Source organism: Myzus persicae, unplaced genomic scaffold, assembly GCF_001856785.1.
Source record: "Myzus persicae strain clone G006 unplaced genomic scaffold, MPER_G0061.0, whole genome shotgun sequence".
Classification (NCBI taxonomy): Eukaryota; Metazoa; Arthropoda; class Insecta; order Hemiptera; family Aphididae; genus Myzus; species Myzus persicae.
The window spans coordinates 10131-37100 of record NW_019100614.1 but is presented as its reverse complement, the minus strand read 5'-3'; the positions used below and the strand labels follow the sequence as shown (position 1 = coordinate 37100).

Below are 26970 nucleotides of genomic sequence, written 5' to 3'. Positions count from 1 at the left end.
GTTTTGTAAATTTTCTTCATCCATTGCCTTTATAATATCATTTATATCATCAGAGTCAATGGGAGACGATTGTGAACCTCCAACATCCGTTTGACCATCTAATAATTGATCAACTGGATTTGTAACTGATTTATGGTCTGGATCAACTACTTCTTGTTTTCCATTTACACTTTTTGGTTCTTCATCTTTGTCTTTCGGAATACTGAGAATACGTAAATCGATATCTCTGCCACTATTAATATCGCCGACGGGACCAGGTAACACAGTTTTTGGTAGAGACATTTTTTGAACATTACTATTATGGCCTTTATTTACTTCATCGTCCAGTGGGGTATCGATCTTAATTTCGGTTTTTGATTTTGGAATTGTAACCGTCGCTGGTACCAAAGCCAGTTGGTCTTCATTATCTTCTGAGAGGTTTTTTCTTAACTTTTTTGATGTTGGTTCAAATGGGTGTTTTATATCATTTAAAATGTCGCGTTCCTCATTATCTGCGATGTCGCTATAGTTTGGAATTTCTTGTTTTGTGTTTAATGAAGATGAAGACGATTCATTATTCTGATCATCTGAACTTTCATCGGCATTCGTGTTCATTTTGTCCATTAGTGTATCAATTTCTTTTTCTGCAGGAATTTCCGTGCCAATTTCCGTGGTGTCTCCTTTGGTTAGTTTTGGTACGTCAATTGATTTGCTTGGTACGTTGTTTGAAGTTTGTTTGAGTGCTTTAATAGGTGTCTGCTTAGGTACTTTTTCTTCACTATTTGTTGTTTCTAACGGTGTAGATGATTTTTGTTTGTATATTTTTGGCAATTTAGCATTATCTTCTGAGATTTTTTTTCTTAATTTTTTTGTTGTTGGTTCAAATGGGTGTTTTATATTATTTAAAATGTCGCGTTCCTTGTCATCTGCGTTATCGCTGTAGTTTGGAATGTCTTGTTTTGTGTTTAATAAAGACGAAGACGATTCGTAATTCTGATCATCTGAACTTTCACCAGCATTCGAGTTCATTTTGTCCATTAGTGTATCAATTTCATCAACTGCAGGAATTTCCGTGCCAATTTCCGTGGTGTCTCCTTTGGTTAGTTTTGGTACGTCAATTGATTTGCTTGGTACGTTGTTTGAAGTTTGTTTGAGTGCTTTAATAGGTGTCTGCTTAGGTACTTTTTCTTCACTATTTGTTGTTTCTAACGGTGTAGATGATTTTTGTTTGTATATTTTTGGCAATTTAGCATTATCTTCTGAGATTTTTTTTCTTAATTTTTTTGTTGTTGGTTCAAATGGGTGTTTTATATTATTTAAAATGTCGCGTTCCTTATTATCTTCGATATCGCTGTAGTTTGGAATTCCTTGTTTTGTTTTTAATGAGGATGAAGATGATTCATTATTCTGATCATCCAAATTTTCATCGGAATTTGAGTTCATTTTGTCCATAGATGCATCAATTTCATCAACTGTAGGGAGTTGTGTGGCAATGTCATCGTTTACTTCTGTCGTAAGTTCTGGTTCATCATATGATAGTATTAGTATATCCTTTGAATTTGGTGAGTTTGGTTTAATAGTTTTCTGATGTGATACCTTTTCTTCAATATTACTGACTTTTAATGGTTTAACTATTTTTTTTTCATGTCTATTTTGCAGTTTTTCATTATCATTTGACTGCTTTTTACCTATTTTTTTTAATTTAGATTTCATCGGATGTCTTATATTGTACAAAATGTCATGTTCTTTATTGTCTTCGATACCCTTGAAATTTGGTATTTCTTGTTCTGTTTCTAATGATGATGATGATGAATATGATTCATAATTCTGATCATCTTGATTTTCAGCTGAATTTGAGTTTTCATCAATAAGTGTATCAATTTCACTGAGTTCATGAATGGGTGTGTCAGCTTTTCGTTCAATGGTCAATTCTTGTACATCGTTTGATATTGTTGGTGTGTCGTTTTTATTTTCTGGCATTTTTCCAATAGTTTTCAGATGTGATCTTTCCATTTCACTGTTATTATTTCCATAATTTTTACCTAAATGTTGTGCATGGTTTGGTTGCCTTAGTTTGTGTTTATATGGTTGAATTTTTCTATATATATTTCTTGGATGTTTTCTATTATTTACTATGTGTTGAAATTTATTTTTATTTGAATTTTTTAAATTTAAAAACTTCATGTTTTCATTAGTATTATCAATAATATTACTATTCATACTATTTTCATCTTCCTCTAAATTATCAATTGAACTTGATTTCTCTTCAAAACTGTAGTGTTCTCTGGACTTTTCGAGGTTTTTATACGTTTTCTTCTTTTTAACGTTTTGCTTATTTTGTATATTTTCTAATTTGTTATTTTGTGCATCTACGTATCTGGTATGATCGTTTGCGCTTGCTTTAGTATTTAATTTATCTTTTTCATTTTCTTTTGAATCGTGTTGCTTAATATTTTTGGTTTGTAATTTATCTTGAAGTTGAAGTGTATTAGTGTAATCTCTTTTTTTCCGTATTAATTGGTTAGTATTTAACTGGAACATATTTTAAATAAAATTAGACATAGTACTCTAATTAAGTAATGTATCATTTTTATGTAATTGTATAATGTTCAATATTTTTAGCCTGATTCTCAGTATTTTTAATTTTTACAATTTTAATATTATTATATTCCTAATTGGTGCACACATTATGTACTTACTTAAAATTTAAAAATAATAGTGTATCTACAATATAAATATGTATTTAAGTAATATTCATTTTTTAGAGATTAAGTTTTAAAATAAATCTTACATTTTTCATTGGTAATTCGTCAATATGTTCGTCCAGTAAAATTTGTCCTTTATCGCCATCGTCCCATATCAATACAATTTTCTGTTCATCTTCATGATTTCTATATTCTGGTAAATTACCCTTACCAAAATGTCTAATTACTTATTAAGTAATGTTATTCTATTCTAAGTTTTAGCGGTTTTCAATTATTGAAATGTAGAAAATTTACTTTTTTCTCATGTATTAATTTAAAATAAAGGGATTAAAAATTGTTTTCAGTGTTAATAAAAAAATATTATTTTGCTTACTAGTAAATAATCCACTGTAACCAATCTGTACCATCTGTATCTTCCATTACGTCTTGTATTATTTTGTCTTCTGTTATTTCTTTTTCTTTGATTATTGGATTTCTTACGAATTCTATTTTTATTATTATTTTTTTTTGGCCTTCTTTTTTTGTCATTATGAGAATCATCTTTATCATTATTTGGTATCTTTGAATTGTTTACATCATTCTAAAACATAACAATGAAATATTTACTAACGCTAACTTTCTTGTCATTAGAACCAGTGGCATAGCGAACCATGTTTTTCTGAATCTATTGTTTTGGGAGGGTTGGTGGTGGGTCAAATCCTCATAAAACTCAGTCACTTACTCATTTGTTGTCAAAGGACTGAGGATTGCTTCAAGCCTGTACACCTTAAATCTATACCTACCTATATATAGCATATTGTACAACACTGCAACTACTAATTATATGGTGTGGCAATGGCTTTAAATAGGTAGATTAGACTAATATGCTTATTAATATATTGATCAATGATCATTGTGACACGTACTGAATTAATATTTCATATTTGTATCATTCTACACTTAATTACGTGTTTCCTGTGAAAATTGTTTAGAACAAAATTTCAATTCATTTTACAAGACTGCAAGACTCTTGCATTGTGGGTCTTGTTTTCGTTTTGGTCTTGCAGACTCAGTCTTGTATATATTGGTCTTGCAAAGCAATTCGTAGTCTCGGTCTTGCTGCAAGACCAAGACCAATACTGCAAGGCCAAGATAATTTTTCCCATCACTATACACAATCATTACCATTGGAAAATGACACTGACTTAATAAATACTTTTGATTAATTAAAATTATATTTGTATTCTTAAATATCAAAAAATAAAATAAAAGGAATAAATATTGTTCTGTTTCTCCGTGATTGTAAATTTTAAATTGTTAATAGAGTATGAGCTCATCAGTATAAATTTATGGAAAAATAAAGGGTGATAATAATCAAATAAATTATTCCTAACCTAACCTAGCCTAACCTAGCCTAACGTAACCCTAACCTAATTTTGCAAAAAAAGGAGACTAAATTCTAGAATAGAGTCTATTTTTAAATATTTCAAGAACAATCTTGCACCAATTGTATAGTTTTCTAGATCCACATAAATTACGACAAGTATCTATGAATCTATGAACTCTACTTAAAAAAAAAAATGTATTTATTATTGTAAAAAAATAATCCATAGCCTGAAAATAGTATGTGTTGGTTTTTTAAAACATTTTCTGACGCAGGTGTAAAATATTTCAATGTTATTTTTATTTTACAGTAACAGATATTGATACTAATGAACAGCATACAAAAATACATTCTGAATTTGAAATTAGCAAATGTTTTTTTCCAACGTATCTTCATCTTAAATATTTATTTTTATAATTAGATTTTTTAGTAGAGGTAGTCAAACATTAAAAAAAAAAAACATTATGGTTCTATAGAATATATGCTACTCTCTAGAGTAGGTTTGACGATATTTTTTAAGATGTCAGTCAGTACCATATCCAAGATTTTTTTCTTCGGGGGGAGCTACAATATTTTATTGCTAGGGCCAGTGTGTAGTTCAGCCCTGAAGCCTCCTTTAGTTACGGTACTGATGTCAATAATTTATGCCCAAGTATGGTTTTCGTAAGCTGTGAACTTCAATGACTCTGAGAGAAAATCGAGTTAAAAATATAAATAACAAAGAAAATACAATAAATTATAATCTATCATATTGTAACAAAAATTATAAAATAATAAAGCATTTTGAAATTGTCTTACCTTGTTGTTTGGATCTGTATTATCTGGATCCTGAATAAGATTGAAAATTAAAAAGTTTTAAAATCCATTTTATATTGAAACAATAATCAAAAGTTTTTTCCGCATAATGTAATCACCTTACCGTTTTTTTTGAATCTGGGTCCTGAATGACATAATATTAAAAATCAAATAACAAAAAAAAATATTTATGTATTGTATTTATTTTATTTATTAAAATAATAACCTATACTTTACATTTAATGTCCATTGTGGGTTAATAATTGCGTCTGCAATTTTACCAAATTTCTAAAAAAAAAATTATATTTTTAATTAATTATACATTTTATTACAATATGTTGGGTAATGTTTATAAACTAATCGAATCAAACGATTTATACCAACAATTTACATTGGTACTAATCGTAGCGAAACAAAGTTTTCCGTATAAGTATAATTAATACTGTGATCAAAAAAATCTAAATATAAAATAAACACAATTATTTTTATAGATAATATAAGTTCGGCTGCATCCGAGTTGGGTCCCGAATTTATAACTGCTACACTAGTTGGGTCCCGAATTATTTTAGGTACTGCACTAGTTCGGTCCCGGATTCTTATAGTTACTACACTAGTTGGGTCCTGAATTATTTTAGCTACAACACTAGCTCTTGAATATTTGTTGGTAAGTATTACACTATACTAACATTTTCCTTCCCATTTTAACAGACTGTCCATCATCTATTTAGACCACAGGTATGGTTAAAAATGTTTTTTACAGTTTTTTTTTTAACCTAACCAACTCGTCGAGGTTTAACCGGCATTTATCGCTGTTCCAGATAGTTTATTATAAGATATGTCAAAAATTATCAGATATTCTCGATAACACTGAAATTATTACACGAATGCTCAAAAACCACATACGTCTTTTTTTATTACGAATATTCATTTCCTTTTTTCAATTTTATAAAATTGTATTAATATTATTGTATAATATTTTAAATTATTAAAATATTTTTACTAACTATCAATTACTTATACTTTAATATTTAAAAAAATACAGTAAAAAACATTTTTAACCATACCTGTGGTCTAAATAGATCATAGACAGTCTGTTAAAATGGGATGAAAATGTTAGTATAGTGTTGTACTTACCAACAAATATTCAGGAACTATAATAATGCGGGACCCAACTAGTATAGTAGCTTTAAAAATCCGGGACCCAACTAGTATAGCACCTGCGATTAGCCCCTAGAATTCGGGACCCAACTCGGATGCGCCGTGCTAGTAGACTAGCATAATAGTAGGGCGGTACTCACCCACCCTTTTTTTTTCATCAATCTAGCTTTCCAGAGGTAAACTAACTGAATACTGGGTAAGGGGAAGGGTCATGTTCAATTAATCTGAAGAACGAAAAAAAAATTTGACTAAAACCTTTGTAACAGCGTCAACTTGTTATTGGGGTAATCGGATAAAAATGCCACCGACAAAAAAGCCATGGATAAAAAAGACACGAGTTTATTATTGTATCAAAACAATTCACTACAAATGTCATGCTACAATGTACTATTATTTATTTTAAAATGTAATACAATTAATATAATTTTAAAAGATTAATTGCTAAAAATAAGAGAAATATTTTGAAAATTTAACTATAATATGAAAAAAAATACCAAAATACGGGTCTTTTTGCGTGACATATTTAAGTCTTCCTATTATTATATTATTATTAGTAGGCTTACTAAATAAACTTTATCGTCTGACCATATCATTTTTCACTAATAACTGGACTAACCTTATCGCTGTATCTTAGTCCGCGTATTACTATAAACCTACTTATTGGTGTTCATATCATATGGACAATAATTTGAAACATAAGTATTTGGAAGGCAATCGAACAATATACTGTGTGATTGTGTCTATAATCAAAATTGTTATAGGTTGATAGAAATTATCAGGAGGTTGGTAAAATTTTATCTTCTATGCGCTATTTAGTCTCCGATATGCTCAGTTTGTGTGCGGTGTAAATGTCGTGAAATAAAATAAATGTGTTAAATTTGTGAACAATTATTATTTATTAGTTTATTCGCCGATGTTTTTTGAAATTTGTGTAATGGAAATTGTCAAAACTAACAAAGGGGGTAATAAAATTTGTTTTAATGGTCACGTGTACGTCGTTAAGCATTTGGGGAAAAATAAAATAACATGGCGTTCTATGAAAGCAAGTTCTCTCAACTGTACGGGGACTATGTATATTGGATTGCAACATAATAATCATGTAGAAAAAAAATCCTAAAAAAATGTAAACAGAAAATGAAGCATCAAGTAACTTCTTCTAGTATGATAAATCCTGTAGAAATATTTACGGAAAATGTATCCAAAATAGAAACAGCAACTAAAGCTATAATGCCCACTGAAGAAATGGTAAAACGTATTTTAAGAAGACTAAGTTACAAAAACTGTTCAAATAATTCTACTATAATCGAAGGTACAAAAATTAAGAATAATTTATAATATATGAATAAAGATTAATTTTTATCAAATATTAATAAATAATAGGTAATTGGTGCACAATTGGTGAGCGCAATTTTAAAAGATTTTTGCTATACGATAATGGTTCTTACTTAGATGAACGTATAACAATTTTCACAATTTCACCACAGATGACGGGTTAAAATTGTTATCTGAAGCTGAAGAATGGTTTATGGATGGCAACTTTGCATTATCGCCGACCGAATTCCAACAACAATATGTCAAGTAAAATCAATATTTATTACACTTGTATTTTGCTTATTAAAAAGAAAAACCCAGTCTACATATGAACAATTGATTAAAATTGTATTAGAAAAAAGCGGGTAAGTGGATGTCGCTCTGCTGTACAGTAGGTTACAAGTGGGTCACTGTATAATGGATGGAATTAAATTTGAATTCAATGATACAATATCATTGTATAAGAAAAACGATTCTGAGTGGAGACGGTATGTCAGTCTTGGTTTAAGAGATATTAATACCAATATATCTGAGTCAAAATTTTAATTTTAAATGCTTATAAAAAAAATAGTGCCTATGTATTTTAAAAATTTTACAATTGCTATTGTAAAAATATATCAGGAGCCTTGTATTAAATTGTTAAGCTTTTTCGCCCAACAAATAAAATTTTATTGGTATTTATAGAAAAAAAAACTAAGAAAATTGAAAATTGACAATGTCCGTAAACATCTCAAAAAGAGTCAAATTATTTTCAAAATTTTATCGTGTTTAGAAAATGCTAATATCAACATTCAGTGAAATTTTCAAGTATCTACAGCCATTCGTTTTTTAATTACAACAAAAACAGAAAATCGTTACATGAGAAATCGAGTGAATATCAAATGTTGTAAAAATATGAATTTCAAACGCTCATAAAAATTTAATTTGACTTTCTTCTAAAAATTTTTTTTTTGATAAAGATAGACAAACTTATGAGAAATCTTGTATTAAATTTTAAAATCTTAGGTTTAAAAACAAAATTTTTTATGAATTTCTAACTTAAAATAATTTCCAAATTTTCGTCGTTTTTACGTATTTTGTCAATATTTGAACTTTAAATGCTTATAAAAAAAAACTGTGACTAAGGATTTTTAATTTTTTTCATCTGCCTTTGAAACAATATACTAGGAGCCTTGTGTTAAATTTTCAAGTTTTTTTAACCAACAAATAAAATTTAATTGATATTTATAGAAAAAAAAACTAAAAAAATTGAAAACTGACAATGTCCGTAAACAGTTCAAAAAGAGTCAAATTATTTTCAAAATTTTACCGTGTATAGAAAATGCAAATATAAACAACCTGTGAAAATTTCATATATCTACGGCCATTTGTTTTAGAGTTACACCAAAAACCAAAATCGATTTTGTTAAAAATCGATTTTGCGTAAAAATTCCCGTTTTTCCTTAATTTTCTTTTGTTTTTCACTTATGAAAACTACTGGGAAATTTTTACTTTTGACCCCTCAAAGTACCAACTAGATTCACTTTCCAATCAGAAAAGTTGCTGTTAAAGAAAATCGAAGCAGTTTTACTGTCCTAAAAGGTTATAACAAACACAAAAAATAAAAATAAAAAAACACACATCATTGTAAAATCAATACATTCATCGTACCTACCAGAATCTAAAATGTAATGAGAGGGAAATGTATCTTGATCCTCTCATAGAACACGTGGATTTTAAAAAGGCTGTGATTGAAGCATTAAAAAATACTATTGGAAATTATATATTTGTATTAAAGGGTGGTTTTATCATCTCACCCAAAACACTCATGGGAAAATACAGTCTTGGACTTGAAAATATGTACTGTAATAATAACCATTTTAGTTCATTTTAAAGAAAACCCGATAGTCTAGCATTTTTACCAGAAACAAAGTATTAGATTGAATGGATTTTTTAAGAACAATTATGCCACCGGAAGCAATAGATTTGGTAGATTATTTTTATACCACTTATGTCCATGGTTCTTACAGACGTGTTCAAAATAATCCAAATAATGGTATCAGACTTCGAAATATTCCACCACTCTATCCACCATCAATATGGAATGTCCTTCAAACTACCATTAATAATGACCATCGAACCAACAACCAAACAGAAGGGTGGAACCATCGGCTTTCAAAATTAGTATGTCACAATTTTCCTTCTATTTGGATTTTAATTTAAAAACGAGGTTAGAGTTGTCTTCTGACAATATAAAGTTAGCCCAATTTGCAATAGGCAATTTAAATTTCAAAAAAAATTATATAAAATATGTAGTGCTGACAACACACCGAACTACATATGAATATTTGACAGCTATTGCTTACACAATAAAATAATTTTAATTTTTTTTTTAATGTTACATTTTAAAATTTAAAATTTGAACTTTAATTAATAAATTGTATTAATTGCATCAAATTTGAAAATAAATACTAATAAATACATTGTAGTAAATTGTTTTGGTTCAAAAATAAATCAGTATCTTTTTTTATCCCATGGATTTTTATTCTGTAGCTTTTTTTTATCAAAGGCTTTTTTATCTTAGATCCAGTTATTGGAACTAACTTAAAATACATAAGCTAATATTGATATTATTTCTTCTAAGAAATGGTTAACGTTTAAACTATCTAAAATCAAAACCAATTCTATCAGTGGTTACCGGTTATCAATACTTATCTTAACATGTTTTAAACCACAGAAAATTCATAGATATTTTTTCTTACATTTAATATTCAAAATCATATTATATTCAAAACCCATAATAGGCAATAGAAAAAAATAATATCATGTAGTATATTACCGTTTTTAAAGGACCTGGTTTAGCATTCTCCTAAAAAATTAGAATAAAAATATTATATATTATCTAATTTAAGTGAACAAAATTCTCATACTTTCAACATAACAAAGAGTTTGTAGCTATCATAATAATATAATATAATAAGTGATGTATGGATATACAATTTATTTCAGTTAACAAGTTATGTAATTATTAACTATATAACTACTTCATTCCACAAGACTTTGTAATCATGCATTTTCATTTTATAACTTTATTTAAAACTAAATTAAAAATTATAATTTATATTGACCTCGTAAGTAGATATGTTGTATGAATGTATGATACAAAAATTGAAATATTATCGTTTAATATAAAAACAATAACCAACAGCGTATACAATTCAACTGTTATAGGTGTTATTAGTTGTTTTTATTAAATTCAAATAATTTAACAACAAACGGTTTAAAATTTAATTTTTAATTTTTATTAACACAATGTACATTGTACATCAATCATTAAATGTATTAAAAAAATGATTTAAAGAAAATTCAAAATACATATTGTTAACTTTTAAATAGTATTTTATTGGTTGTTTTCTATTCCTTTTCCAGTTGATTTTATCCTTATCCATAAACCATAGGTATTATTTTTTGAAAAATGATCTACCAACCTTCCTACCTATCAATAGTCGATTGACCTTGTGTATCACAAAGTGGGAGATTGTAAATTCCGTCTGAAATGATCAGGTAAAATAAGGTCTATGGTTAATTCCACCCAGGAAAAATATACCAGTAAAAAAAGATACATGTAAATTCCGCCCGAAAAAATATGCAGGTACAAAAATGGGATTGTAAATTTCGCCCGGAAAAAATAAATATTTTTAAACCAAGCTTTCCGTGACTGTAAGACGCGACCGTACTGTTCGCGACGCGGCGTGTTATATAGTATTTGGATAAGTTCAACATTTTCGAACACGGAATTATCGTATCAGACGACAATCGTCATTCATGTCATATCTTATTACCTTTGACTACAATATTGTGGACCTAATAATTGGAAATGTCAGATAGAAATATTATTAATTGTTTGAATCACCTGAGTTCCGTTTTGAATTATGAGATCTTTATGTTCAGTGCACGATCTCGAGTGTCGAGTCTAAAGCAAAAACATTTTTTGGGCGGAATTTACATGCGCCCCGTAAAATGTATTCCCCATATAATTAAGTCTAAAATTAAACAAATAGGTACCTATATATACATACTCATGTAATTACTAACAATTAACAAGTGCATTTTGTAACAATTATAAGCTTTAAGTAAGGCTGTTATCCAAACTTAAGAATATTTAAATAAAAAAATAATGTTCATAAAATACAAGAGTGATTTAAACATTCTGTACACAACATAATTATTCATATAAATAAATTTATTTTCAAGTGGTTGAAAAACTTTTTGACAAATGAGAAACGTCGATAATGTAACATTTGTAGACTATTAAATGAAACCGTACTTTAAATTTTCAACATTATACTTGCCTACATTTTTTCTTCGATTCATCTACGAAAAATTATTAATACAAACAAATACAAAAATTCTTATAAAAACAATTAACAACGATCACTTCTGATTCAATTCGGTTCTGTCCACCCCTTGCACCTCCCAATGGACGCTCTTTAGTATAACTTGAATCAAGAATTAAACATATTTAGAACTATTTTAGACTTTAGTCCCTCGCACTAGTTTGGAGTTGGTTCTTAAAAATGTATGAACAATAATAAATAAACAAATTAATGCCATAATATAAGATATTAATGCATTAACCTTATAAAAAGTTAAGACTTAAAATATACTGCAGCAGTGCAGATATTAAAAATTGAGTTCAAAACTTTAAAACGATTCACATTTTTATAATAACTAAATATTGGTTGTATAATTATTAATTTATAATTGTATTCTTTAAATAATAATATTAAGAATTAAACATTAATGTTAATTAAATATAAAAAGTAATAAATATTTGTTTTTAAAATTTAACCTTGTAACCTGAGAATTATGGGGATACTATTGGTATTCAAGCCATACTAGACATAAATATAAAATATTATAATGTAGGTGGATACATGTATACGGTAGAATGTAGATACCCATCATAACTAGTTTAACTACTCGTATAATAAGAGGTACTTATAAGTTATTAGTTATTTGTTTATTTTTTCTGGGAAATCAACTGCAATAAAAAAAAACAATAACTTCACTGCTATGGAAAAAGTAATATCTTCCAATCTGTTGTCGCTATAAATTAAAATAAAAAATAAAATATATTTAAAGGTAATTGCTATCTATAAAAAAAATTGTTCTCCAAAATACTGGTAACAGAGTAGTGCTAAATAAATGGTTTTCGGAGATGCTGTTAATTGTTTTTTTGTAGAAGCTTTTATAATAATCATAGTAAATAATAAATCCGTTACCAATTTTAGAAAAACTTTTGAAAGAAAAACTTTCTAAACTGGCCAATAGAACGGTTTTTTGGAAAATTCTGCTAACGCTTTTAATCCCTAATTAAAACACTATAGCCTATAAGTAAAGCTTAATACTTCAATCTAGTTCATCTATTGTATTTAATATCAAATATGGTTATTACATCTCTTGCATTTAATAACTTTTTGTAGGTACCTACTAATCATAAGCATGTAATAAAATTAAATAAACTCAAGTCTATTTTGATACTACCTACCTAGGTCCATCACTCACAATATAAATTATAAGACAATGTGGCATTTAGTATTTACATTTATTATTTATAGCTGTAATTAATCATTGATATGTACAGATGAAGATTATTTAGCTAATACATATAATATTATCTATATGTAACTTCCAAATAAGTGATTTACTGATTTATTTTAAAAATATATCTTATACAATAATAGGTACTTACACTATCGCCCACTGGGGCTGCGAATACCTGCGCAATAAAACATGTACAAATTACACATATTATATTATAATGGCCAATAGGTTATGGAAATTTTTAACCTCGAAATGAAAATGCATTAAAATGTACAAATATTTAACTAGTTATTACGTACATTGGATTCTTTCGATTCAAATTAAATAAATAGGAAATATAAAGTACGAAGTTATTCTATACAACTTGTACAAACTCTACTCATATTTCCCCCACGTATAATTGGAATATATTATGTCACAACATTTAACTAGGAATTGGACGTACAAATGATTTTTGAGAAAGGCGGTTTTAGAGTTATCTATACTTGTTATTTAATTTTATTAATTTGAAGTAAATAGGGTTAAAGACATTACAAATTCTAACACTTCGATAACTTAAACAAACCAAACATTTGGGTATTTCATAGGTTTTGAAAAGATCTACTATCCATACAACTATGATCTTAATGCAAACCTACACGGAAGTGCGTATTGATAAAGCACTAGACAAGAAAAAACAATTAATTATTTGTTTCTAACTTAAATTAACTTTAAACTCCGACTTTGAAGCGAAGATATCGGAAAAAAATAGTAAAATTAGACAGTTTTTAGTAGTTATAAATTATGAAACATAATATTTTTGATTTTAATTTTAAAAATTACCTATATAATTTTCAATTTATTTGATATAGGTGCTTTTACTAATGCTGATTTTTATTTTTTCTGAGGAAAATGCCTGGGGATAATCCTTGTCTGTACTTACGTGAGTCCGATATATTATAACTATAGATATGAAGGCGGTCCATATTCGCATTTTTTCGTTTATTGTTGGTTATTTTTAAAATTAAAACCAATACAGTTCGTTCATAGTAGTAAGAGCTAGACTTACAGCACACTAAAAGGTGACGACAAAAATCCCTTGTTTGAACAATTGGTCGCATCAAGACTTGACAGTGATTTTATGTCACAGTATGCATTACCTTCGCGGTACCTACTTCTCGCGATTCACTATATAAACTCTAATATTGAAAATACTTTAAACAACAACAATATTATGTATGTAATAGATAGGTTTACGTCATGTATAATCAAAATGGTTTCCAACATATGTATTGTTGAAATTTGTAACATATTTTAGTAACTCTGGGATAATTATGTGTAAACGTCAATACTAAATGCGTATACATTATATTACCTATAGGATGCAGATTATCAGAATAGCAATAAACTGTCATGTTTTAGAAATAATTTTCTTTCTGGAAAATTAAAAATGTACACGTTTTTAACATTTTATGTTGCCCTACTAAGTTTGTTGGCGAAAAAACCATAAACTATAATTCCTGTTTTTTTTTTTTTTAACAGTACCTATCTAGGAAATAATTTTATTCCATATACGGAATCAGAACACTATTCTAAAAATATAGGTGTAGGTATATTACAATTTTTAAGAAGTAGGTATCTAGGTAAGTACTAACTACTAAATATTAAATACTGCATTAATTTTTTTTTTTATCGTTAATTATTCAAAGTGTGGACGAGCAGTAGCGGTACAAAGCTTCATAAGTGACAAGTCCCAAGTTGGTAAAAATATAATCGTCATGTGGGTACCATGGAAATTCTTGTATAGTTGGTTAATGATTTTTGAAATAGCCGATTAACAAGCCACAATTGCTATCAATAATAATGAATTCCCCTTAATTAAAAAAAAAAAAAAACGATGACTCAAAAAACAAATTAAAGAAACAATCAAAATTAAATAGCAATGATTATGGAACAATCAAAACATTCAAAACACCAAATGAAATAAAATAAAAAGAGAAACAAACCAATGGACAAACCCATCTCAGACGGAAATAAGATACTGCCCCCAACAGACTTTGGTCACATCAGAATTCAGAATCACCCATAGTTTTCTGATGGCCAGAGCTTAACCTAACCTCTAGAGGCACTTGCCAAACATGCAGAACTGAACTTTCGGTTCAAAATAATATTATAGCTGTCTGTTTAAATTATAATCAATCACAAGATAACACACCACCTGAAAACCGAGGACTGGGACCAAATGTCCAAATCACGAACATAACTTAAACATTATTAATAGTCTCAAGCAAACAAAATTCTGTAATCTAATTAAAAAAGTGTAATATTATCTCTGAAATTACTTTATTAATTTTTTAATTTGTTAAACTTATTTACAATCAACAATAAAAATAATGTGTAACCATTATTATATATTAGGTACATAATACTTGTATATACGTATGTCGTATATACCTATTATATATTTATTTATAGTTATAGCATTATTGCCATAAAAAATCGAGTGTTTATAAACCTAACTGGTACCACAAACAATCACTTATAATATACCTATATGTGAGAACTGATAGAGAGTCTGAGAACGATATAGAACTAATGAAATTGCAGGAATGTGTTTTGTTTTTTCCAAAAGACAATTTTGAGAAAAGTGAAAAGGTATTTTTTCGAAATAGAGACTATTTTCATTTTTACGGTGTTGGTCGAATACTCGAATCATCCTGTACAGTATATAGCCATATAGGTATAGGCAGCCGCTTATGCAATATTATTTTTACATAAATAACGATTGGAAACATGAACAGACAAAAACTGCATCCCGTCAGTTGACACTGAATATTTGTCAATAAAGAAATCAAACATTGTATTTACATAGGTTGTAGATAGGTGCCCACCTGTTTACGAACGATGCATAATAATATGATGATGGTTGTCATCAAACAGTAAATATTATAACGTGGAACAATATAGTAGGTATAACTATAACATAGATCTGGTGACTGTTATTCACTAATAACACCATAGGCACTCGAACGTGGTACTAGAACAGGCTTATATTATGAGGGGCCTCGGCCTTTGGGTTAGAAATTGATTTTTTTCGCTTAGGTCTAATAGTTAGGCACCTATCTGCAACTATATATTTAGGCAATAGGCGGTGCATACAGCTGAAGTAGTTGCACTTGTAGTTGCCTCGCAAAACATCCGAAATTGATTCCCGATTCCCATCCTCGTCTTAAAAATAAAAAGTTAACATACATCACTAGTTGCCTCCGTTGATCGGGTAGTTCATAATCACGGTGTAGTCATTAATTAACATTTTGCTCCGAAAAGTGTGTCGTAATTTGACGGCATAGTCCGCCAGGAGCGTCAAGAAGGCCGATTTTCATAATAATATTGCGCACTTGTGTAACCGTGTGCCTTTTGTGAGCCTTCCGTTATAATTTAATTTGAAAAAAAATATATTATTCAATATAGATACCTAATAATATTTAACCCTCGTATTCACGTAGTTAGACATAATACTAAATTATTTCACTTTCTTCCAGAACACTGAAAGTAAATGATAAAACTTTTAAAAATTATACGTTGTTGTTGCGGACTCGTCATTTCTGAATTGTGCTGTGACCCAAGGCCGTACCTGAGGGGGGGGGGACGTCTTAGATTAGATTCCCTACTGGCTACAATTAGTTATAAATTATAACTTATATTATACACAATGTAATTGGCTTTATACACGATTAAAGATACCTGCCTATATCTTTAAAAAAATATATCTTCAATAGTGGTTTTATAATTGCAATACGCGCCTATATAGTATATTATGTTATTAACTATAGAATTCTGAACTAACAAGTAACAACTAAAACATAATTTTGGGTAGATAACAAGGAATCGTTCAAGTTTAAATTAAGTATATTATAATAATATAAAACATTATTTTAGTTATAATATTTTTAATATTTAAAATTCCGAGTGGAGGCAATGAATTAACTGATTTCACAATATGTGTTTTTTTTGTGTTTCTGTGTACATAAAAAGAAGTCAAAAAAATGTTTTGAATTTCAACTTAGGTGTTAGTTTTTGACAAAAAATTGTATCTAATTGATAGGTACTTACTTTTTTAGGTTATAATTGAAAATGCCTAGTAGTTTTTGAATGCGTTAGGGGGAAAAAATAAGGAAAAAGTGGAAAATTTACGCAAAACCAGTTGTTGACAAAATCTTGTTCTTTTTCATATTAACTCATAACCGAATAACCGTAGATACTTTATGTTAATAGTACGACCATTTTCCATTTTCAATATTTTTTAGATTTTTTTTCTGTAAACATTGATAAAAAAATTAATTGCTAAGTTTAATAGGTACATGGTTCCTCTTAAGTCTTTATAATAGCTGTTTAGAAATGTAAAATACTCAAAGTCATGATTTTTTATTGGAAGCATTTGAACTTTGATGTTCAAAATTTTGGCAATTCATCAAAACTACAACAACTATAATACTTATACATTATAATGTGTCTCCGTCTTGGCCCAAAATTATTTTCGTATAGGTACGATGATTCAGGGTTGGGCCGAGGGCCTGGCAAGGCGTGCGCCAGTCAGGGACACAAGAATGGGGGCACAAAATTTGATATAATTAAATTTTAATTTGAAAATCTAATGAAAATATTTCAATATATTAATATCTGTAATAATTTAGATCTGTGTTATAAATGGATGTAATTAAACCTCAAATATTTACTATTGATTATTGAAATTAATTTTCATTCACGACGATGAAACTGATATCGTTAAGTAATATATTTTATTTATAATAAAGTATATACTTTTACCCATCTACAAGTCGCAGGAAATAAAAATGTATTTCCTGTGGCCAATAATGATAAAAATGGAAGTGCATACCAGAAATGGTTTACTCCGTCTTAAGCTCCGTCAAATGTAAAGTGCACTGTTTTTAAGTTTTCGACACAATATAATAAATCCACATGAATTCACAATTAAACTTAAAAAAAAGTGTATTAGTGGATGTCACTCTGACTCTGCTATACATTAGGTGTCTAAGAGGCACTGTAATGGATGGTATTAAATTTGAAATAAATGATATAAAATCATTGTATACGAAAAACGATTCTGAGCGGAGACGGTACGTCAGTTTAGGATATTTCATATTGTTATTAATTATTCTTAACAGTTTATATGGTAGCCAGTAAGTCGAGTTAATATTATTCTTAAATTATCAGTGATGCTGAAATAATATTAAATATACCTATGTAAAATTGGGCTGTTTTGGAACTGAAATACAACAAAATGATAAACGTTATTGTTTGTGTTAATAAACAATTTTGTCCAAATTTGAACTTAAAATGTCTGTAAAAAATAACTGTATTCATATATTTTTTTAGATTTTCTAGTTACGGAAAAAACTACTTAAGCGGAACCTTGTTTTCAATTTTCCATCCTTAGCTATAACAATTGAACATTTCATACATTTTTTACAACAAAATCATTTTCAATTTTGATAAATATTGTCAAAATTTGAACTTTAAATGCTTATAAAAAAAAATCACGGAAATGTATTTTAAATATTTTTCAACTACCATTGTAACAATTTATCAAGAGTCTTGTATTCAATTGTCATGCTTTTGGACAAGACCAATACTATTTTATTGACATTATAGAAAAAAATTTAAATTGAAAATGTCCGTCAACAGCATAAAATGAGTCAAAATATTTTAAAAATTGTATCAAATATATGAATTGATGAAATAAAAATTCGGTGTAAATTTCAAGACAGTGTCTACAGTTATTTGTTTTTGAATTATAACAAAATAAGAACATTGCTATAAAAGGAATCGAGTGAATATCCAATGTTGTAGAAATTTAAACTTCAAACGCTTAAAGAAAATTTAATATGCCTACAAATAGTTCAACACAAATCAAAGTATTTTGAATTTTATGATGTATAGAAAATACTAACACAAATATTCAGTAATACATTTCATGTATCTACCATCATTTTTTTTAGAGTTACCTACACTAAAAACCAAAATCAATTTTTTATAAAAACGGCTTTTGCAAAAAAAATTCCCGTTTTTCTTAATTTTTTGTTTGTTTTTCCTGTTGCTTTTGAAAACTATTGGGAATTTTAAACTTTGACCTCCCAAACGCATCAACTAGATTCCCTTTCCCACCAGAAAAGTTGTTGTTGAAGAAAATCGAAGCACTTTTACCACAGATACTTGTGAGAGAAGTTTTAGCAAATTAAAGCTTATAAAAAATTATCTCCATTTCACCTTCTATCAAATTTAGCTATACTTTCAAAAAAGCCAGAAAAGTTCAATTCGTTTAATAAACGTTTAATGTGTGTTAAAATAATGATTTGAATATTAATAAGTAATAAATAATAATAACAGTAACAAAATAATTTAAAGACCAACAAGTACCAACCCCAAGATTATTAAATAATTATCATTTTATTAATAGAATTATAAATCGCATTATTTTGTATCAAAATTAACCAAACCACAATTAATAATATATTAGGTATTTATTTTATAGCATCAATGATATAGTTAATTTTTAGAAAATATTTCTCAACGACTCGACCAAATTACATCCCACAATTAAAATTCAAGACAAAATATGTAAAATATTTAGGCTTATTGACTGTAGTATATAGTATAGACTATAGCTATATTAAGTAATACAGACAAATGAAAATTGGTTTGTTTGACGTGCAAAAACTACAGGTTTGAAATTTCCGTCATTCCATTCTTTTTTTTTTTTTATTGGATATTATGGCTACTACAAATATAACGTTTAGCCGAATAAATTTTAGGGTTAACTTGTAACGATCCACAAATATACAGGTGCACGGCTAGCGAATTCATTTTTTTTGAAAAGTACATATTTTATCAGAATTACTTGTATAGGTTAAATTATGTGTACACACATTTCAATGTTTACACTGAATAAATGTTGCTAAGCAAATATCGTAAGGCATCAATGAAAATTCCCCCAAATAATTAATAAAAAAGTTTTCAGGAATAGGTAAAAATAATATTCAGTCATTTGTTTTTTATATCACACAATTTTATTGAAATTATGAGTAAAAAGTATATCAAGTATTATGATCTGTGATTAGTGATTAAGTTCTAAAACAGTCTTAAATATCAAAATTAATTGAAGATTATAACCTTAAATATAACGCCTCTATGCCCAGTACCTAAAAAGTTTGCTATCAATAAAATATTTGATCAAATGGATTTCAGGATGTTTTAAAAATTTATCTCAAGGTATCAATGTAGAAATTTGCAAATAGAATAAGTGATTAAAAATTGTTTTAACACACATAAATTGATTGAATAAACAATATTTTAGTTTTAAAGGAATTTTTTTTTTTTTTGATTTTGTTAAATATTATTCAAATACAAAAATATGTAAAGTATATGTACAATACATTTGGTGCAAAGATAGAACACAACTAATTGAAAAAAATAATGGTAAAAATAACTTGCAAATAATATTATCATATTGAGAAATTTTAATATTTACTATTATACAGCTCTAACTAAAAAAAAAAAAGTAAAATACAATTCATAAGATATTTAAAATCTTAAATCAAAAATATTATAGTAGATAGGTCTCCATAATTAAGTCGTCTGTATTTGATCCATGCAAATATAGCATAACGTCCATAATGGTTGTTCAAGATGAAGCTTTGATACAAAATTACTCCCTGTAAAATTTTTTTTATAGTTCTATACATATATTTTTTGAGACATAGAACATAATTTATAAAGAATAAACATTAACCATGTTATACCTTCATGTTCTTCTTATCGACTGCGAGATCTTGACTTGGAAACTGATCGACCAGTTAATGCAGACCTTGAACGGGAACGAGAAGGAGATCTTGAACCTGAACGAGAACGACGGCTACGGCTGTATGATCGTGAACGAGACCGAGAAGGAGTGTATGACCTTTTTACATAATACAAAATGATTAGCTACATAATAAACAATTATATTAAGGTATAATTCAGTTCCCCAAAGTATTAATTAATATACTTAGTATTCTAAATATATTAAGAAGAATATAGGATAAACATTTTATAACCAGAAAAAAGTGAAAATAAAAAGTTATGATTTCATTAATAGTTTAAATATTAAATAACTAAACTTCTAAATTTTGGTAAGTTAAATTCAGTCTTCAAGTATTTTAGGAAATAATTGTTTATTTTAATAAATTAAGATTAAAAATAAGTTTAAAAGTAAATATTAATGTATTAATGCTAGTTTTATAAAATTATGATTCAATATCAGAATAACCATCAATAATTGGTGATTTGTAAAATTTTTTTGTGTGCTGTATTCAATATTAATTAACAGAAAAGTATGTAAAAATAAAACTCTACCAATAATTTGATTTATTATATTTTAGTTGTACAGAACATTAAATATTATATTATATAAAATTCAAATATTAGAAATAACTTTTAGGTACTATACAAACATAATACATCTTTTGCACAAGTAATAAATTAAAATTATGCTCTACGGTTTCAAAACAATAAGCATATTAATCAATAGAACGGTTCATGTATAATTTAATAATTTATCACTAAAATCATAATTAGTGATTCTAAATTTAATTTACTACCAGATTTACTACTAGAGATAAAAATAAATATTTAACTGTAAGGTAATATACATACTTTTTGAAACACTATGGTATATTGTAATAAAATGTATGAAAATAATCTTGGTAAAGTTGCATTTGTCTGTTTAAGAATATTAAAATTGGATACAACGACAACAACAATAAATTAATAATAAATATGTTTAAGATATTTAATAATATATATATATATATATCAAGTAAATTTATTTAGTTAATGATTTTTTAAAAACATTATTGCTCAAATTAATCAATAATTGAGTGTTATTTATATTACAAAGATTAAAATGTAGACATTTATAAATTAACAAGATAGAATTATTAACATACTTCTGAAAACTACCACATAACTCATAAATATTCATTATAAATTTAATTTACCGAAGACACATTTGGTTGATGTTTTTTTTAGAAAATAAAATGTATTCATAAAGCAAAATTTATAAGTTATACCTATTTATCTATTCAACTAATAGGTATTAAGAGGACACCACACCCGCTTGTTGTCTCAGTCTTACAAAAAATCTATAATAATATATAACATTTTATTATCACAATAATACATTTTACTCTGTTAATTAAATAAATAGAGTGAATTGACCTAATACAAAATTTAAAGTTAAGATTATTATCTAGAGCATGTTATTGATATTTTAATTTTAATGTTTACAATATAATTTAGTTTTCAAATGCTCATAATTTGCTAATTAAAATATCAATAAAAGCTTCCCAGTTGCCGTAATCTTACATTTTTTTTAATATTAAGTCAATTCACAATTTAAAGAAAACGGGAAAGTAAAATAGATTATCGTGAACATGAAATTTGTTATGTTGTAGGACGGAGGACACACATGTGGGTGTGGCATCCTTTTAATATTTAAATAATATTACTCCTTCTAAACATGTAATTTAAGTAAATAGTTGGTGATACCTAAAATATTTGTAATTTTATATTTAATATAAAAATAAAATAAATATTTTTTTTTAATTACTAGTAGTATTGTTTTGTAAAAGTTGTTAATTGTTTAATAATATTATTAAGCACACTTAGCATATATTCTTTTAAAATTTAAAATAAAAATTCATTGATTAATATTGAATATATTAAATGTATTTATATGAGATTAATATTAGAAGTATTGTACTTTATGTTTTTATTAATTTAAGGGATTTTAAAAATGAGTTTTTAACTAAACAAAATAATTATAATATTTAGCCCATTGATCAATATAATCCAACCTGCTCTTGTGATTTAATTGACTCACATAAAAAAACGAAGTTCAACATTCTCCTAAAATGACATTGTGGTAATGCTATGTAGACAGCCAGTGGCGTTATGTAGATCTAATTTATAACTCTTTCTGTCTCTGAATGTCTGTGTACGTTCACCGATAGCTAATTAGAGCATCAGAATAAAAATCATTAGGTTGGTTGGGCTCGATGGGGTTCTAGTGTAGCTGAGTACATCGATAAACGCAGACAGACAGATAGTTGCGCCGTAGTCCGACGACTAACACACATTGCTCGTAGTAGAAGATCAAAATATATTATTTTGGTTGAGAGCTCTACGACGATCGACACTACGAGAAGAGACGCTCTCAGCCGAACATCCTACAAAAATGGCCAATTATAGTCATTTTTACAATTCCATTATTTAAATGGTTGTGACAATAATCTACATTAAATAATTTATTTTAATGTTCATAAACAGTTGAAGACTTCACCACAAAAAAATTAAATAGGTGAAGCCATATTATATAAAATAATTTGAATAAAAAATAAATTTACCTGCGTCGCCCTCCTTTAAAACGTCTACAGTCACGAGCATAATGTCCTCTATCACCACATTCATAACATTTGTCTTCAGGATGAAATGGACGTCCTCGACGAGGTGGGCCTCCCCTATAAGCACCTTTTCGTGACCCAGCATTAGACAATTCAACTCGCACTCGTCTACCACAAATGCTCCTAAAATAAGTTAATTATTATAATAATAGTAATAATAATAAAAAGAGTAGTTGATAACTTCTACATTTGTTAATTTTTTAATTACCTTCCATCTAAACCTCTAACTGCATCTTCTGCATCTCTTGGGTCTTCAAATTCAACAAAAGCAAAACCTGGAGGATTACGGGCAACCCATACGTTGCGAATTGAACCGTAATATGAAAAAGCATCTTCTAAATCTTGTTTGGATGCAGATGATCCTAGATCACCAACATATATTTTGCAATCTGGGTTGCCAGAATCCCTGTATCTTGATGACGATGACATATTTTAAATAATATCTGTAACATAAGACATAATTCATTAAAAAAATTATAACTTGAGATAGTAAAACTGCACAAGTCAATTAATACATTGAAATATTATGCAAATATAAGTTAAAAATTTGAATGAAGGAATTACAAGGATATTTGAACCAAAAAGATAAGGAAAAAATGAAAAGTAGAAGAACTGTACGGGGAAAAAATATTGTTATAGATTATAATCCATAGGAGTAGTAGGATGAGCTGAATCGTCCATGTATGGAGGTTAGAAGTTCCCGTTGACTTAGCCTTAAGATAGAAACCAAACATAAAGTACCCTAGGTGACTAGATAATATGGCCAGCATTATCATTGTAAAGAGTAGAAAATGGAGAACAATTAGTGAATGAGAAGGAGATAAGGAGGCAGCTGGTAATCAAGCAATGGACCTAAATGGCCCATTTCAAAGCCATGAAAAAACTCAACATTTTACATACCTAATAAGCCTACAACTTTGGATAAAACTGTAACATAATTATTAGTTTTAGGTATCTACCTATATTAAATTACATAATTCCATAAAAATTAACTTTATGTTGACTCAATGATGGTTTAGTTTCAGTGGAAGATAATTCTATACATACTTAAATATTTTAAGTAGTTTGGAAATTAAATTATAAAAAAAAAAAACAACTGGTAGTAATTACTGGTAGATATTATCAAACTTTTATTCAGTAGATGATTAGACACCTCATTATAGGATTACTGGTACTATTATTGCTTAACACTGGTTCTACTATCCTAATTCAGATAATAAAATGTCTACTTCAAACTAACAATAAATATATGATATATATATATATATACATAACAAAAATACTGATTAATAATGAACTTTATAATATTATAGTTATCAAAATGTTTCGATTTATTTACTCTTTACATTAAGTAAAATATTATCTTTTTTCTTATCTACATTTTACTTATGTATGTGTAGGTACATAATAAAAATGAGACATTGGAAAACAGTACATGTTGTAAAAACAGAATCTAACAATGTTAGCATAAGACAAAATAGATGATAAATTTGGATAAAATCACAGAACATTGTAGAATGTAGTATGAATCGACAACAAATATTACTTGTTTGACATCCCAGTGTTCTTATACTATTATTTATAATAATCGGCGATGAAGACTTATGAGTTCATTCCCACAATTTTTATAACATACTATAAAAGTAAAAAGTTGTATAAGTACCTAATGGGGTGGTGTACGATCAATAAAAACTTAAGGGAGTCAAAACGAACATAAAAAAAAATTAGAATTTTGTCGAGAGCTGAAAGGAACAAAATAGTGATCTGTCTTTAGTGTTGTCGACCGGAAGTCTGTAAATCACCAGTACAGAAAGTGTGAACGGTGATCGTCGTCCGCCGACGACTTTAGAACTAGAGAAATCTTAGCTCTCAAGTCCGGTCCCGCCACCCCAGTAAGCGACTTACCTTCTGCGATTGACCTGTTGCTGTAATGTATTAGTATTAGTTGTTGACAGGAGTCCTCAAAGGTTGTAGTTCGTTTCAGCTTTGTCGTCGAGAGGGCTGAGTTCGTCGGACTGTGTGTGCGGGTGGACAGGTAGTGTCTTGACTCTTGGAGAGTGTGTGTTATTGTGTTCTGATTTTCGGTAGGTCACTGGGCCGTGTTAACAATCAAGCACTCTGCAGTCAGCACTCGGTGAATGCTGCTGCTCCAATCTTTTTTGTTTTGTGCCTTGTGGATCGGCACTACGGTTCTGAAATCTGAATGGAAATGCCGGCCGCTGGGAGTGTTATGGTAGTCGGTTTGGTGGAGGGGGGTGCGGGCGGGGAGCCTGGGCGCCATTCTCCATTTTACAGAATATATAATGTAAAAATTATTATGTCCTGATGGCCCAGTGTGACCCCTAAGCTACATTTTTTTGCTGGTCGGTTGGCAACTTGGTGGCGTGGAGTGATAAGCACTTGTCCGAAAATGATAACAGTAATTATGCGATTGCACGATTATAAATAAATTATTATAAATTATAAATCTTTATAATCGTGTACGGTAGTTACCCTGGACCAACTAATACTTGAGGTGAATAGATGTTGCATAACAAATCGAGGGATATTTTGGTTTTTTTTTGTCCGAGTGCAGCATTATTGGGCGAGCACACGATTAAGGATATAAAGTAATCTTTAATCGTGGGCAGGCATCACTAAAAAGAATTTCAAGTTTGGAGTCACTCTCTGATGTTATAAGTCGTGATATTAACATCCTTATCATTTTTCGGACAACTGCACCCACAGATATATAAACATGCTTATATATCTGTGACTGCACCCAACTCATTTCTCAAATCCCGCTTTTTTAAAAATAAAATTGATGTATAAATGATTATTGTTTTGTTTTCTTTATTATTGTTTGTTGTTAACTGATATTGTTTGTAGCAAATGATTGACTATTTATGATTTAGTTGACTATTTATAATAACTAATTAGCTACTATTTATTTTGGTAGTAGAGAAGTATATATTTGAATTGTGTATTTCTTATTTTAATAAAACGTAACATTTTTTTTCAAACATAGATATGCCAACCTATTGTTGTGTGCGAGAACTTCATACCACATCCAAAACTATTTTTAAAGTACCACAAAATAATGATATGAAGAAAAGGTGGGGAAAAGCGTCGGGGCTTACTATTAAAAAAGTTACCATATTTGTGCTACCCATTTTGAAGACCTTGATATCATCGGTAAACGGGAGTCTGGTCAAGAGTCTAATAAGTAATAAGTATACGTCAAACTAATTTTAAATGTTAACATATTCAATATTCATCAGTCGTTAAAATTGCAATATTTTTATGATATTATCAATATTTAGATATGATTGAAAATAATTTATTTAAAAAAGGAGCTATTCCTGTTCCTAGTAAAAAAGAGTTATGCACAATCATTGGAATGTATAAAAGTTAGTTAAGTTTCAAATATAGTTATAGTAATATAATTATAAAGATAATACTACATTAGTATAAAATAGTATAAAAGTCTGACAAAGGACTATGCGGGTGACGTATACTGTAGACTACATGTTCCACTGAAAGTGCTAGAAATCACTAGGTTTTTGATAAAAACATTGGATAGTCAAAAAATTGT

At 28.2% G+C, this 26970-nt stretch overlaps 2 protein-coding genes across 3 annotated transcripts; both read right to left on the bottom strand.

Annotated features, from left to right (window-relative positions):
* Positions 1-27: 27 nt before the first annotated feature.
* Positions 28-5092, bottom strand: LOC111036792 (general transcriptional corepressor trfA; the record flags this gene model as incomplete). Its single annotated transcript, XM_022318980.1, has 7 exons — positions 5075-5092; positions 4967-4987; positions 4846-4875; positions 3058-3264; positions 2771-2890; positions 2193-2511; positions 28-2021 (listed from the first exon to the last, which is right to left on the bottom strand). Coding segments are annotated over exons 1-7 (2709 nt in total), but the record flags the coding sequence as incomplete, so codon positions are not given.
* A 15219-nt stretch (positions 5093-20311) lies between these two features.
* Positions 20312-25653, bottom strand: LOC111036797 (serine/arginine-rich splicing factor 7-like). Of its 2 annotated transcripts, XR_002604806.1 has the most exons (6): positions 25302-25653; positions 23605-23839; positions 23340-23519; positions 22817-23162; positions 20697-20854; positions 20312-20609 (listed from the first exon to the last, which is right to left on the bottom strand). XR_002604806.1 is itself a non-coding variant. In XM_022318991.1 (5 exons), the coding sequence occupies exons 2-4, from the start codon at positions 23823-23825 to the stop codon at positions 20710-20712; spliced, it is 546 nt and encodes a 181-aa protein (XP_022174683.1). In that variant the 5' UTR covers positions 23826-23839; positions 25302-25652; the 3' UTR covers positions 20312-20609; positions 20697-20709. The 2 variants fall into 2 exon arrangements, 1 of the variants encoding a protein (XP_022174683.1); XM_022318991.1 differs by lacking the exon at positions 22817-23162 and having other exon boundaries at positions 25302-25652.
* Between the last annotated feature and the right edge of the window lie 1317 nt (positions 25654-26970).

Coding starts and splice junctions, on each gene's coding strand:
- LOC111036797 (XM_022318991.1), bottom strand. CDS start 23,825: ATGTCATCGTCATCAAGATACAGGGATTCTGGCAACCCAGATTGCAAA. Junction 23,520..23,604: donor GTTAGAGGTTTAGATGGAAG/GTAATTAAAAAA, acceptor AACTTATTTTAG/GAGCATTTGTGGTAGACGAG. Junction 20,855..23,339: donor TTTAAAGGAGGGCGACGCAG/GTAAATTTATTT, acceptor TTATGTAAAAAG/GTCATACACTCCTTCTCGGT.